A 14,429-nucleotide genomic window follows, 5' to 3' on the forward strand; every position below is an offset into this window, starting at 1 on the left:
AGACTGCCCAGTCCCCTCTGGGCATTCTACCTAACATAAATGAAACAGTCCTCTTTGGGTTTAGGGTTCTCATGGAAGGACTTGATGATGATGGTCACGTAGACTTCTGGCTTTTAATCCATCCATCATTGTTGGAGCATCATGATGCTTTGAGTAGGCCGCCACCACAAAGAAACCGGAAAAAGAAACAGAAGAGAGAGTAGGGGTTTAAGACCTTTTTGTCAGCATTTCATGTTTCAAAGGCTTTTATTGACAAGTACATTAAGTTTATTTAAAGTGTCAATATTTGCAGTATTGGTGCTTCTTTTGCATGACCTCTGCAGTTTGCCCTGGCATGCTGTCAATCAACTTCTGGGCCAAATCCTGAGCGATGGCAGGACCATTCTTGCATAATCAATGCTTGGAGTTTGTTAGAATTTGTGGGTTTTTGTTTGGCCACCCGCCTCTTGAGGATTGACCCCAAGTTCTCAATTGAATTTAGGTTTGGAGGAATTTCCTGGCCATGGACCCATAATTTTGATGTTTTGTTCCCTGAGCCACTTAGTTATCACTTTTGCCTTATGGCACAATGCTCCATCATGCTGGAAAAGGCATTGTTTGTCACCAAACTGTTCTTGGATGGTTGGGAGAAGTTGCTCTCAGAGGATGTGTTGCTACCATTCTTTATTCATGGCTGTGTTCTCTGGCAAAATTATGAGTGAGCCCACTCCCTTGGCTCTGAAGCAACCCTATACATGAATGGTCTCAGGATGCTTTACTGTTAGCATATTCACCTTTTCTCCTCCGAACAATCTTTTTTCCGGATGCCCCAAACAATTGGAAAGGAGAAAATCAGAGAAAATGACTTTACCCCATTCCTCAGCAGTCCAATCTCTCTACCTTTTGCAGAATATCAGTATGTCACTGATGTTTTTCTTAAAAGTGGCTTCTTTGCTACCCTTCTTGACACCAGGCCATCCTCCAATAGTATTTGCCTCATAGTTCATATAGATGCACTCACACCTGCCTGCTGCCATTCCTGAGCAATCTCTGCACTGGTGGTGCTTCGATCCCGCAGCTGAATCAACTTTAGGAGATGGTCCTGGCACTTAGTGGACTTTCTTGGTTGCCCTGAAGCCTTCTTCACAACAATTGAACCTCTCTATTCTAACTCAACCTTGTCATCGTCAACACTCTCACCTGTGTTAATGAGAGGATCACTGAAATGATGTCAGCAGGTCTTTTCATAGCAGGGCTGAAATGCAGTGGAAGTGAGTTTTTTGGGAGTAAGTTAATTTTCATGGCAAAGAGGGACTTTGCAATTCATCTTATATCTCTTCATAACATTATGGACTACAGTGAACTCTCGTTTATCACGGTTAATCTGTTCCAGACTCTACCGTGATAAATGAATTTTCGCGAAGTAGGATTTTTTATTTATAAATCGAATATTTTCACAGAGTATAGAAAACCTGTTTACGACCTTCTAAATACGTTTTTTTAACATTATTAGAGCCCTCTAGACATGAAATATCACCCTTTAGTCACCATTACACTCGTATTACCCAATATATTAGACAAAATAAGAGAAAATAAGACATTAAATTAGACGTTACAAATATCATATTACTAGGCGCACTTCGACTTTTATCCTCAATTTTTGTGTGCTCCATGTGTACATCAGGCATGTAAGTGTAGGGAATGAGAACATCTAAGTGCCCATTCATAACATCTCCCGAAAACCTAAGTTTTTTTTTTATCCCCTCAAGTGCCTGTCCAAAGTCGTACAATGTCAGCTCAAATCTGTACCGCTAAAGACGGAGTTTCATGCACTAAATAAGCTATAGATGAGAATAAGCAAGCACCATCTCCCCTGATATTTACTACGCGGTGAGGCGCGAACGCTTTTATCTAGTAGATTATTGTACTGTACATTTAATTGCACACAACCACTAACCTGTGAAGGCACGACCTCAGTAGGAGAATCTTCAGAGGTGGTGCAGTATCTTCAGCAGGTGCGTAGGTGAGTAGGCAGTGGGTGTCTGGGTGCGCGGCTGAAGAACATCTTGATAGGCAGTTGCTGGCGCTGTCTTTTCATATGCATGAGGAGGCTTTTGTAGGGTATTGCCATCTTTGATCATATCCAAGAGTTTCACCTTCTCCTGGATAGTAAGCATCTTCCTCCGGCACTTAATTTTATTGTCAGAAGGCTTAGAAAAAGCAGCACGTTTAGGAGCCATCGTAGGGCTTAGATAAAAGTTCTCAGAAAGCGCATGCGTCGAAGTCGAAGCGTGATATAGCGAGGGATCACTGTATACGCAAATTGCCATCATAAAAACAGAGGCAGCAAACTTTGTGAAAATTAGTATTTGTGTCATTCTCAAAACATTTGGCCACAACTGTATACATGACGTAACATTCCTGTGTGTTCTAGGACTTAGGGCTCCATAGTACATAAAACTGGAGCGTAACTTTGTTTTTAGTTACTTAGTTATCACATTTTTGTTTTATTTAATATTTTGTAACAGTGAGTCATATTCAAAAATAACAGCTTTACTAGAATGAAATTACATGTGTTAGCAGACAATATTAAATACGTGTTTTTTTAACAGTACTGTACTTTACAATGTCATGGAGCCCATATAGTCCTGTGGTGTCTTTCATAGACATCGGAGAGTTTAATTCAAGGAGAGTTTAATTCAAGTAATGTTAATGTGGCAAGTTTATTGGTTGTAGTTCAAATTTCTTAAACATAGCATTTTTGAAAGAAATACCAAATGGAAAGTTAAATCTCTTCTAAAATCTCAAAGTAAAGTTGTTGCTGGTTCGGACCATGATGGAGTCTGAAGCATTCTCATAATGTAATGCAAATGAAAGTACTGTAACAGGTCATGCCCTACCAAGAAATTTAGCTGGGCCAGTAAGCAGCAGGCAATGGCAAATTTTAAACCAACACAAATGAATGTATTGAAAAACAGGTAACATTTATTCATTGTTTCCCTTTTGAAATTTGGTCACATCTGATGCAGCCACATGATAAATTGCATAAAAAACAATACAAAATCTATAACTTAACAGAATCTGAGGTAGTAATAATACTTTTTTCACTTTTAAAATAAAGAAATACACATTTTGGTCGTATCTGACTTAGGCACATCTCAAAGTGCATACAAACAAAATAGTGCCCAGTGTTAGCAATAAAAAATGCTTCCCTTTTGAAATAGAGTAAACATTTTGCTCACATCTGACACAGGCACATCTCAAAGTGCATTTAACAGAATAAAAAAGAACTATCAAAGCTATCAGTGCACAAGCCCATAATTAGTCAAGTTCACACAAAAAAACATTAAATTTGCCTTCTCAGTTGCATCTAATAACAAGTCAGAAAGAAATTAAACAACATAAATAGAGACAAGACAGGTTAAGTTAAGGCAGTTTGATAGTACATACTGTATTTACACAAAAATTGGTTCAGGATACATGTCGGACCATAATCATTTTCTCCAATATTCCTTAAAAAGTTGTATGGCACTAGGAAGAAAGGAATTTCTGGAGCAATTTGTGTGGGTTTTCAAATCGACTTTCCTTTCTGATGTACTGAAGTTAAGTTCTACATGTAATGGATGTCTGTCATCAGTTGAGATTATTTCAAATTTCTTTTATCATTGTCCTCTGACACACACTTGCCAGATAATCTACATCAGTCTCAATAACTTTAGCTGCATGCATAGTAATCTGCTTTTTTAAATTTTGGTTCGTTAGACCACTAAACCAGGCAATGAAACTGAAAGTGATAATAGAAATTAATCATACTGCAATAAAAGGACATTAGGTCCTTGTCAACTTTAAATAGGAGAAACAAACGCTGACTGCATTTAAAGAATATTTCTTTTTTGTATTTGCATTTCAGTTAAGATTGTTATCTAAGTTAGTCACTAAGTATTTATATTCATTCACTATTTTTACCTCTTCCCCCAAAACAACAATGGGTGAACATACAGATTTCTGTCTCTTAAAATCAAATATCATTTCTTTGGTCCTTTTTACATTCAGAGTGAGAAAGTTTTTATTACACCAGTTTGCATATTACAGTCCACTTGATTGGATAGTGGCTTTCATCCTCCCCACATATGTGTCCTATGAGCATCCACATATCTGATAATGGAGCAGTGGTCATTGTTCTGTCTCAGGTCACTTGTGTACAGAGTAAACAGTAATGGTGATAAGACACACCCCGGCGGACTTCCTGTGTTTGAAGGAATGACTTTTGAAAAAACATCTTGCACCTTGACTGTCTGTGAACAAAGTCCTGAATCCATAATATGATAAATGGGTTTATATTCATACTTTTCAGTTTTCCAATCAGTATGTGATAACAGTAACTAACACACATGAATACCATCATCGTCTACTGCACACTGAGGGAGCGCTGGTTCATTCTAAATCACCACATGTGTAAAAGCATGGCTTTGTTACACATCCCACATTATTCTGATATTGTGACGAATCTTGTGAAGGTCTAGGCACCTCCCTAGAGAGAGATGAATAACAGGATTAGGGTGAGAGGGGAGCAAATCGTAAAGAGCAGGAAGAGACAGAAAAACAGAAGGCCAGCTTTTTTTTTTTTTGCGTTGGAGGTGTCCCCATGATCAGACAAGGAGTGGTAATAATAATTCTTTACATATACGTAGTGCTTTAATCACTGCTGAAGCTCTTTGCAAACTCCACACCGGGAGGATACATGACATGAACCTGTGATCTCCTTACAGTGAGGCAACAGCACCACAGAGAACCATTTAGAGAATGAAACACCAAATTAAAAGCCACTTGATATTTTGAATGTTCCCCCGGAAAAAGCAACTCTTGTCTGTCTTATTTGACAGATTGTCACAATATTATAAGCTACTACCATCACTTTTAGACACACAACAACACGCTGCATTGTGGTGTGATGGTTCGGGTCAGCTCCACGCTACCGTGTGCCACCTGGAGCCTCTTGAACCTGCCACCACCAATAACGTTTCTGAAGGAGGAACCAGCAGATAAGGACAAACACACACTAAGCAAAGGGATAGTGTAAAAGTGAACAGTGCTTTTATTAAAACAATCCAACTTAAAAAAAAAAATTAAACAAGTGCCCAAACTGTGCAGTGTAAAATAGTTAATAAATAACAGCTCAACCCACCTCCAGCACTGCTCCTAGACTCTAACCCTTCTAGCCTTCTCTGGCTCCAGGTAGGGCACCCCATCGAGGCACCAGTTCCTACTGCCAGGCTTGCGTCCCACTGAACACCTCTCTGCACCAAGTTGCTACAACTGAGCAGCGTTGCCCAGGTCATTTAGCTGGGGTGGCCATCACCCCCTGAGCTCCATTCTCGTACTCCGAGGAGACTTCCTCACGGCTGTTTGTCTTCTCCACCTTCCTTGCACTCACATGCACATAATCTCCACTCTTGCTCATGCCTTTTCTCTTTCTCCATCTGTTAACCTCCTTACTCCTCTCTTGCCGATCAGCTTTTTCCTTCCCCCCTCATTCTCATGCCGGCTCATTCTTATAAGGCTCTGTGGGCGCAGTGTCTCAATCGTGTACCACTGGATGCCGATGAAGCAATTGAGAAAGACCACACCTTCACGTGCAGGTGAATTACACCAACTCCCTGCAGCTGCGTGAGCATGCACCCACAGAGAATGAGCCGGCCAATTGATTATTTATTAATTAAAATGGTCACATTTTCTGAGCTGCAGACCCGCTATACCACAAGTGGGCTGAATGTTGCTAGGTGACGTGGAGTGTTGCATTCATGGTCTGTACTAATGTAGGAATTTATGTATAAATTTCTGAACATTCACAAAATATGTTTTTCTCCATTTTTCTCTGCATTTCTGGCAAGACCACAGGCTGGGCCACTCAGAGCTTCTGGGCTGCATGTAGGCCGGCCAGCCCTAAGCTATAAGGCCATAAATCTGTGTAATTAACTGTCTGCTGGTGTAAGGAATACTCCATCACTCTCAGCACTGCAGTACAACTGCAGCTATCCTGTAGGACAAAAGCTAAGCATGTCCGATATATTTCATAAAAGGGTGCTTTCTCTAAATACACCCACACACAAATAAATTGGGTGCAGTTTAGTAGATAAAGGGAGATCCTTAACTTCTGAAGTATACAACATCTTGATATACAGTAACCTTGCAACTATCAAGTTCCATAAAGTAAAGATGATGAATCCCTGTAGTACACCTTGACAGCACCTACGGAACCTGACAAAGGCTGCCTTACAGGACTACAGTTCCCAGAGTGCCTTGTAAGTGGCCATACAGATAGCATTGCCCAAGGGGGCTGCCACCCAACTTGTCAGGAGAGCTTGTAATCCTGTCAGGTTGCCTCCCCCTGATCTACCATTACACTGGCCTCCCAGACAGGTATTGTTCCTTGGTCCAACCCTGCCAGGATGCCAGTGCACCCACTGTCTCATTGGCATCTTCTGCTTATTTTTCTGACTGAGGTTGGACAATCTTGTGCCATTGAACAGTTGGCCTCACATCCCGGTAAGTAACCTTACCCTATCCTGGCCAGGACACCCACCAATGTGCGGCGTCCGTCACAAATTTCAGTTTTACAGCTGTAGACTTCATAATGTGCTATTGACATTGGGTAGCATACAAAAAGTAGCTGTATGTGTGATAAGGAGCCAAGCCCCACCCTGGCTTTAGAAGCAGCAAGCATAGGTAGGTGGAAGTCCTCTTGCACATTTTTTATTTTGTTTTGTTTTGTTAGTTCTTTTATCTGTGTGCATGTTAAAGACAATATGCTCTGTATTTATTGTAAAATCGTGTTTCAGTTGCAAGTATATGTTCGTACTGTACATGCTTCAAGTTGACCCATGAGAATCAAGAAAGTCAAGAAACCTTTCCATTTACACCCAAAGTTGTTGCAGAACATATGGAAAGAAGTCCAGATAAGTCGAAGAAGTAATTACTGCAAAATCTTGATGTGTCATGCGGGTCATTTCAATGTGCAATTCATGCTTTGAGGGTTCATTTTTTGTGTACTACCCATTAAAAAGACAAGGAGCAGGCTAGTGGCCCTTAGTGAACAGAACTGTGACCTTCCCTTTTATAAGGATCACAAACAACCACAGAGGTTTATTCTTTCATGGATTAGTGTTTGCTTGAATTTATAAGACATTCTACAGAAATAGTTCTTAAATGTTTGAAGATATTTTTGTATTACTAGTATACTGAATGTTATACTTTACACAATATATCCTTACAGTCCCATTAAATAAATTGTATTTGTCAAAACTGAATTGAATGGTTTATTTTATAAACTTTCTACATCCATTTAATCTTTTATTGTTTAAAGCTTAGTACTATTAAATTTGTAGGCTTCCAAATAATTAAAAGAGGTTAACCAGTTTTGAAAATTTGATTATTTCTTATAATTACAAACTTTCCAACACCTGTTAGTCTACAAGAAAGTCCTGGGTTATTAATATATCCGTAAAATGCTGATTGCTAAAGCATTGTTGATTTAATCTGTTTCATTTTGTATTAATTGCTGATTTGCCATGGATATGTTTTTTCATTTTTTATTTCTTTTCTCTTAGGCTCCATTGCCGGATTGTCTGATGAATGTTTCCAAGGTTACATGTAGCAGGTAGCCAGATGTACTTCAATGAGAGACACGTGGCCTTTCCACAAACACATGGTGCTCCCAATAATTTCCTCAATTCACAAAAGCAGCAGGAATATTTTTGGTCTGCCTCGTGATCTGTGGGGTTCAAGTAAAATCATGCACGTCTGCATGTTCCCTTGTAAATGGCTCTGTTTATGAATGAGATATAGCACTACTGTGAGCAAATATTATGATGAAAACTAAAGGCAAGCTAATTAAGAAGTGAATAGTGTAACCCAAGAGAAAAAAAAAAAACACCCAGTTCCTCCCAATAATATCAAATTGTATACATATACTGTATGTACATATATCCACCCATCCATTTTCCAACCCGCTGAATCCGAACACAGGGTCATGGGGGTCTGCTGGAGCCAATTCCAGCCAACACAGGGCACAAGGCAGGAACCAATCCTGGGCAGGGTGCCAACCCACCGCAGGACACACACAAACACACCAAGCACACACTAGGGCCAATTTAGAATTGCCAATCCACCTAACCTGCATGTCTTTGGACTGTGGGAGGAAACCGGAGCGCCTGGATGGAACCCACGCAGACATGGGGAGAACATACAAACTCCACGCAGGGAGGACTTGGGAAGCAAACCCGGGTCTCCTAACTGCGAGGCAGCAGCGATACCATTGCACCACCATGCCTCCCATATATATATATATATATATACTATTCACAAGACTAACCACACAGCCTGAGCAGACTGGAAATATGAAAAGAACAATATCTATTGGAACCCAGACAGCCCAATTCTTATTGCCTGAGCAAAGGCAGACCAGTTCTTGATGGATTTAATTAAAGCACAATTGACTCAGCATAAGGACAGTTCAAGGGAGATTAAATTAAAAAAAATGAGGAATGCCAGCTTTTATAAGTGACAAGATGTGCTTTTCTATCGAGAGACAAGGAGCACTTTGCCTGCTGTAGTAGCAAAACTGAGCAATTCACGCCGATGAAAGGTGAGAACAAAGGTGGAGGTGTTAAGTAATATAAAAGGAGCTCGGGCACCAGGGTAACAGTCACAGAAGGAAATGAAGATGAAAATTGAAAGACCTGTGTTCAATGAGAAAAAGCTAGAAAAGTGCTAGAGTGTGTGTAAAAAAAAAAAAAAGTGTGGTAAAGTCTGAAGTATTTTTTGTTGTATGGCTTGATAATTGGCATTCCTAGTGCAAAATCTCTGTCATAAGAGAGGGGAAGACAGTGAAGAGAGAATAGAGTGAAGGGTGGTGACAGGTTTCCTCTTTGGTGAAAAGGACTGAAAAGGTGAATTAAAGGGATGGGAAGGAAGAGGGTTCAGAGAGTGAGACACCACATGTCCTAAGCACTGATGGGAGCTGTAAGTAGAAGAAGAAAGACAAAGTGAGAAGGTTTAAATGAGTCTGTAAAGATTCAAATGTCATAAATCCCAAGTAATCGAACAGGTCTCCTGGTAGGTGAACTCCTAGTTTCTGCCAAGGTGGACAAACACACGAACTGTCAATTATTGGTATTGTAAAAGGCAGAATTACAAGTATGCCATCTCTTGAAAGGACCCACAAGGTTTACAACATGGTGCCATATATCAGCAGGTCAGATCAGGTTGGGGAGCATGAACTGTTACAGCATGTTACTGCACTCACCACAAAATGAAACAACTTGGGATCCTGGTTGGCAACCTCCCAGACAGACACACAGTCCAGTCCAACAATCCCCCAGAAAGAAAATGATCATCTGTCTACTACAGCTAAGTGTTACATGTGTGTCCCTTTGGCCTGGTCCAGTCATTCAGGTCCTCAAAAATAAGGATCTTGCAAGCCAGATCACCCTCACAATGCAAGTATTTGCCTTATTTGGGACTCAGTGAGCAACCACCTATTAGACACAAAGTCAAACCAGTGGTACCCAAGGATTCTCACAGTACCGAAGGAGTCCAGTCTTCCTCTCAGGTCACTGGATAGTGTCCATGCCTCGCAACTATATAGCAAAACAGGAAGCACCAGGACTCTAAAGACGTGGACCTTTGTCCTTTTGCATAGATATCGGGAGTGCCACACACCCCTTTCAAGAGATCTCCCATTCTCTCCCAATCTGACTACTTACTTCATAGGAGGGGTCACTAGAGACATGAATGTCGCTGCCAAGGTAAGTAAACTTCTAAAAGATGTTAACATTCTCTCCACAGACAGACACACTGCAGATGGCTGTCTTCAAGAGATCATCAAAGGCCTGGATCTTGGTTTTTTTATCCAGGACACTCACTCAAGTGTCTCAATCAGAGCCTCCATTGAATCCGCAAAGATCACACCATCATCGGCAAAGTAAAAATCAGTAAATCTAATTGGACTTTATGAGGACCTGTGAAGGAGGAAGGGAGGTGGGACAAAGCCAAAACCTGGCTGAACACAGAATGAATGCTGCATGGTAAAATTCTAAATCAGGAAGTGATATTCCACCACTCTGTCTGTCAGGAATTAAAGTATAATGTCTAAGGGAAGGTCTTTTACCATTCCAGCCCTCTCTTCCTCTACTAAATATTGGTACTAAAATAAAATTGAAAAAAAAAAAACTGAGGGACAATATTCAGTTTAATAGTATCATGACGGCCTTTTAAACAGAGTTGAAGCTTAGCCAGACTTATTAATATTTTATTACACAGACATCAGAATAGTGATGTGCATTATCTGAGTTGTTTGCATTTTATTTAGGTATATGATCTGGGAGGCCTATATATAGTATGTAATCAGTATAAAAATTGGGTTAGATCCAGTCTTTAGCAGTTGAATTCAAAAATGTTATGCATATCTCTAAGTGAAATAAATTACTGTATATATACCATATTAGTAAATTTTTTTCCCTCAGCCATAAACTGTAATGGAATTGAGTTTACTCATATCCGTCTATTCATTGTTTTAACTCACTTACAGTTAGGTCCATAAATATTTGGACAGAGACAACTTTTTTCTAATTTTGGTTCTGTACATTACCACAATGAATTTTAAATGAAACAACTCAGATGCAGTTGAAGTGCAGACTTTCAGCTTTAATTCAGTGGGTTGAACAAAAAGATTGCATAAAAATGTAAGGCAACTAAAGCATTTTTTTAACACAATCCCTTCATTTCAGGGGCTCAAAAGTAATTGGACAATTGACTCAAAGACTATTTCATGGGCAGGTGTGGGCAAGTCCGTCGTTATGTCATTATCAATTAAGCAGATAAAAGGCCTGGAGTTGATTTGAGGTGTGGTGCTTGCATGTGGAAGATTTTGCTGTGAACAGACAACATGCGGTCAAAGGAGCTCTCCATGCAGGTGAAAGAAGCCATCTTTAAGCTGCGAAAACAGAAAAAACCCATCCGAGAAATTGCTACAATATTACGGGTGGCAAAATCTACAGTTTGGTACATCCTGAGAAAGAAAGCAAGCACTGGTGAACTCAGCAACGCAAAAAGACCTGGACATCCACGGAAGACAACAGTGGTGGATGATCGCAGAATCATTTCCATGGTGAAGAGAAACCCCTTCACAACAGCCAACCAAGTGAACAACACTCTCCAGGGGGTAGGCGTATCGATATCCAAGTCTACCATAAAGAGAAGACTGCATGAAAGTAAATACAGAGGGTGCACTGCAAGGTGCAAGCCACTCATAAGCCTCAAGAATAGAAAGGCTAGATTGGACTTTGCTAAAGAACATCTAAAAAGCCAGCACAGTTCTGGAAAAACATTCTTTGGACAGATGAAACCAAGATCAACCTCTACCAGAATGATGGCAAGAAAAAAGTATGGAGAAGGCGTGGAACAGCTCATTATCCAAAGCATACCACATCATCTGTAAAACACGGTGGAGGCAGTGTGATGGCTTGGGCATGCATGGCTGCCAGTGGCACTGGGACACTAGTGTTTATTGATGATGTGACACAGGACAGAAGCAGCCGAATGAATTCTGAGGTGTTCAGAGACATACTGTCTGCTCAAATCCAGCTAAATGCAGTCAAATTGATTGGGTGGTTTCATGATACAGATGGACAATGACCCAAAACATACAGCCAAAGCAACCCAGGAGTTTATTAAAGCAAAGAAGTGGAAAATTCTTGAATGGCCAAGTCAGTCACCTGATCTTAACCCAATTGAGCATGCATTTCACTTGTTGAAGACTAAACTTCGGACAGAAAGGCCCACAAACAAACAGCAACTGAAAGACGCTGCAGTAAAGGCCTGGCAGAGCATTGAAAAGGAGGAAACCCAGCATCTGGTGATGTCCTTGAGTTCAAGACTTAAGGCTGTCATTGCCAGCAAAGGGTTTTCAACCAAGTATTAGAAATGAACATTTTATTTCCAGTTATTTAATTTGTCCAATTACTTTTGTGCCCCTGAAATAAAGGGATTGTGTTAAAAAAATACTTTAGTTGCCTCACATTTTTATGCAATCTTTTTGTTCAACCCACTGAATTAAAGCTGAAAGTCTGCACTTCAACTTCATCTGAGTTGTTTCATTTAAAATTCATTGAGGTAATGTACTGAACCAAAATTAGAAAAAAGTTGTCTCTGTCCAAATATTTATGGACTTAACTGTAGGACAATGCAGGGTTGTGGAGAGCATCTGCTGTATGTCAGCATCACTTGGTGGTGAAAATAGGCCCACATAATGTGATGTAATTCCAAAATAATTATTTGATGCTGGAAGCTTAAATGAGTGACTTTCATATGGGTCCAATCCTAAATTCTTAGACTAGAATCATTTGTGGAACTGCATATTTTGACCTGCTGTCACTCTGAGGTATTTTTTTGTTTCACTCAGCTAATATAAAATCTATAATGTAATTAACCTAGGGATATAATGCAATCGATAATGTCACGTAATCATCAGTTGCATTATATTCATAGGCACAGCTTTTTGACAAAAATGTATATGATGTGAAAAGGGTTGTTTTAATCAGTCGGGGAAATACACAACTAAGAGACAAGCAGGAGAAGCCAGTGTGGACGTGGGTAAGCTGGCGCCCCAGCAGGGTTTGATTGAGGAACAATACTCACCTGGGAGGCCAGTATGATGAAAGAACAAAATGAGACAACCTGTCTGGACCACATACTCCCCCAACATGCTAGGTGCACATCTCTGGGTGGTGCTACCTGTAAGGATACATGCAAGGCATGCTGGAAACTGTAGTCCCACAGTAGTCCCACGGGGCAGGCCTGTCAGGTTTCATGGCTGCTTCCAGGGAGTGTTGTCAGGATCCATGATCACTTCATTGTGGGGCTTCCACTTGACCTGGGAGTGCTTCCAATGAGTTATTTCTTAGCACCGGGTCTAAGATAAAAAAATTCATTCGACTTCAACATTGAGAGTTGGAGTCAAGTGGAAGAGGACAAAGCTCACCTGGGAGGAATGAAAGAAAGAAGAAGAAGGGTTTTTTTTTTTGTATTGTGCTTTTGCCAGTGCAATAAAGAAGCCATGATTTGTAAGAAAACCTTTTATTTAAAAACTGGGACTCGTGTCTGTGAGGTTGTGTCTGGGGTTTGGGGTGCTGCAATGCCCCATACAGGTCATTCTAAAATTTTCATGTGTTGTGCTTTTTTACAGTTAATATAATTGCGAAGCACTTGGCAAAGCAGTTCTTGTACTGGAACAGTCTAAGAGGAACTTCATTTTAGAGCTGCAACATCTAATCATCATAATTATTAATAATCAATTATTAAAAACATTTGTAATGATCATCAATAGGCTGACTACATTGTACTGTGCAATTGCATCACAACTTGATTCAGGTTTGAATGCATTTCAAAAAAGGCAAATGGTAAGCAAGTGGCAGAAAAGACAATGTGACCTAAGAGCACTTTACTCTGAAAGCAGAAAAGAAAAGGTTGTGAGTTGTAGAATGTGTAGGTCTGACCTCCTATGGCACAAGAGCACAACGGAGATGCTAGTGAGTTAGTGAGATTCAGAATACATTAGCCATATTGCAAGGTTAGGTAATTTACTGAAAACTATTATGTTTTTTCAGAATTTTTTTGTGTGTATATTCATTGCACAACCAGAGTCACGGTGGCGCAGTGGGTAGTGCTGCTGCCTCGCAGTTAGGAGACTCAAGTTCGCTTCCCGGGTCCTCCCTGCGTGGAGTTTGCATGTTCTCCCCGTGTCTGCCTGGGTTTCCTCCGGGTGCTCCGGTTTCCTCCCTCAGCCCAAAGACATGCAGGTTAGGTGAACTGGTGATTCTGAATTGTGCTTGGTGTGTGTGTGCCCTGTGATGGGGCTGGCGCCCTGCCCGGGGTTTTTTTCCTGCCTTGTGCCCTGTGTTGGCTCGGTTTGCCTCCAGCAGACCCCCGTGACCCTATAGTTAGGATATAGCGGGATGGATAAATGTTGTATAAAAACCTATATTTTGTTTAAAATATCTACAAGTAGTTTGTTTTTTAAAGAATACATTTCTGAAAATTTTATACAAACCAGTTAATTGGTTTGCATTTCATGCACCTTATATGTTAAATTTCAAATGCATTTATTACAACCCACCTAACTGATTAATCAACAAGATTCATCAGTTACCAAAATAATCGTTAGTTGCAGCCCTACTTCATTGCTTTTTGAATAGTTACTTGAACAATAATATAATATAAATTATGTGGAATATCCCTCAAGATGGTTTAATTCTGTAAACCTTGTTGTAGCCATGATGAAGTGTGCCCTTAGCACTTATTGTGGCTTATCTCCATGTTGTAGACGGTACTCCTGTGGTCTAGCATCGCTATTTATCTGGAGGCAGTTCTATCATTGCCTGCTAGAAGACTTG

The 14,429-nt window shown here is 40.3% G+C and overlaps 1 protein-coding gene across 1 annotated transcript in view; it reads left to right on the forward strand.

The window, feature by feature from the left end:
* Positions 1–7,651, forward strand: part of fig4a (FIG4 phosphoinositide 5-phosphatase a) — a 340,932-nt gene extending 333,281 nt beyond the window's left edge. Inside the window, exon 24 of the mRNA XM_039747917.1 lies at positions 7,587–7,651. Within this exon, the coding sequence (XP_039603851.1) occupies positions 7,587–7,608 (22 nt within the window). The 3' untranslated portion in view covers positions 7,609–7,651. The remainder of the gene's footprint in view (positions 1–7,586) is intronic.
* Positions 7,652–14,429: the final 6,778 nt, after the last annotated feature.

Source organism: Polypterus senegalus, chromosome 3 (assembly GCF_016835505.1).
Source record: "Polypterus senegalus isolate Bchr_013 chromosome 3, ASM1683550v1, whole genome shotgun sequence".
NCBI lineage: Eukaryota > Metazoa > Chordata > Cladistia > Polypteriformes > Polypteridae > Polypterus > Polypterus senegalus.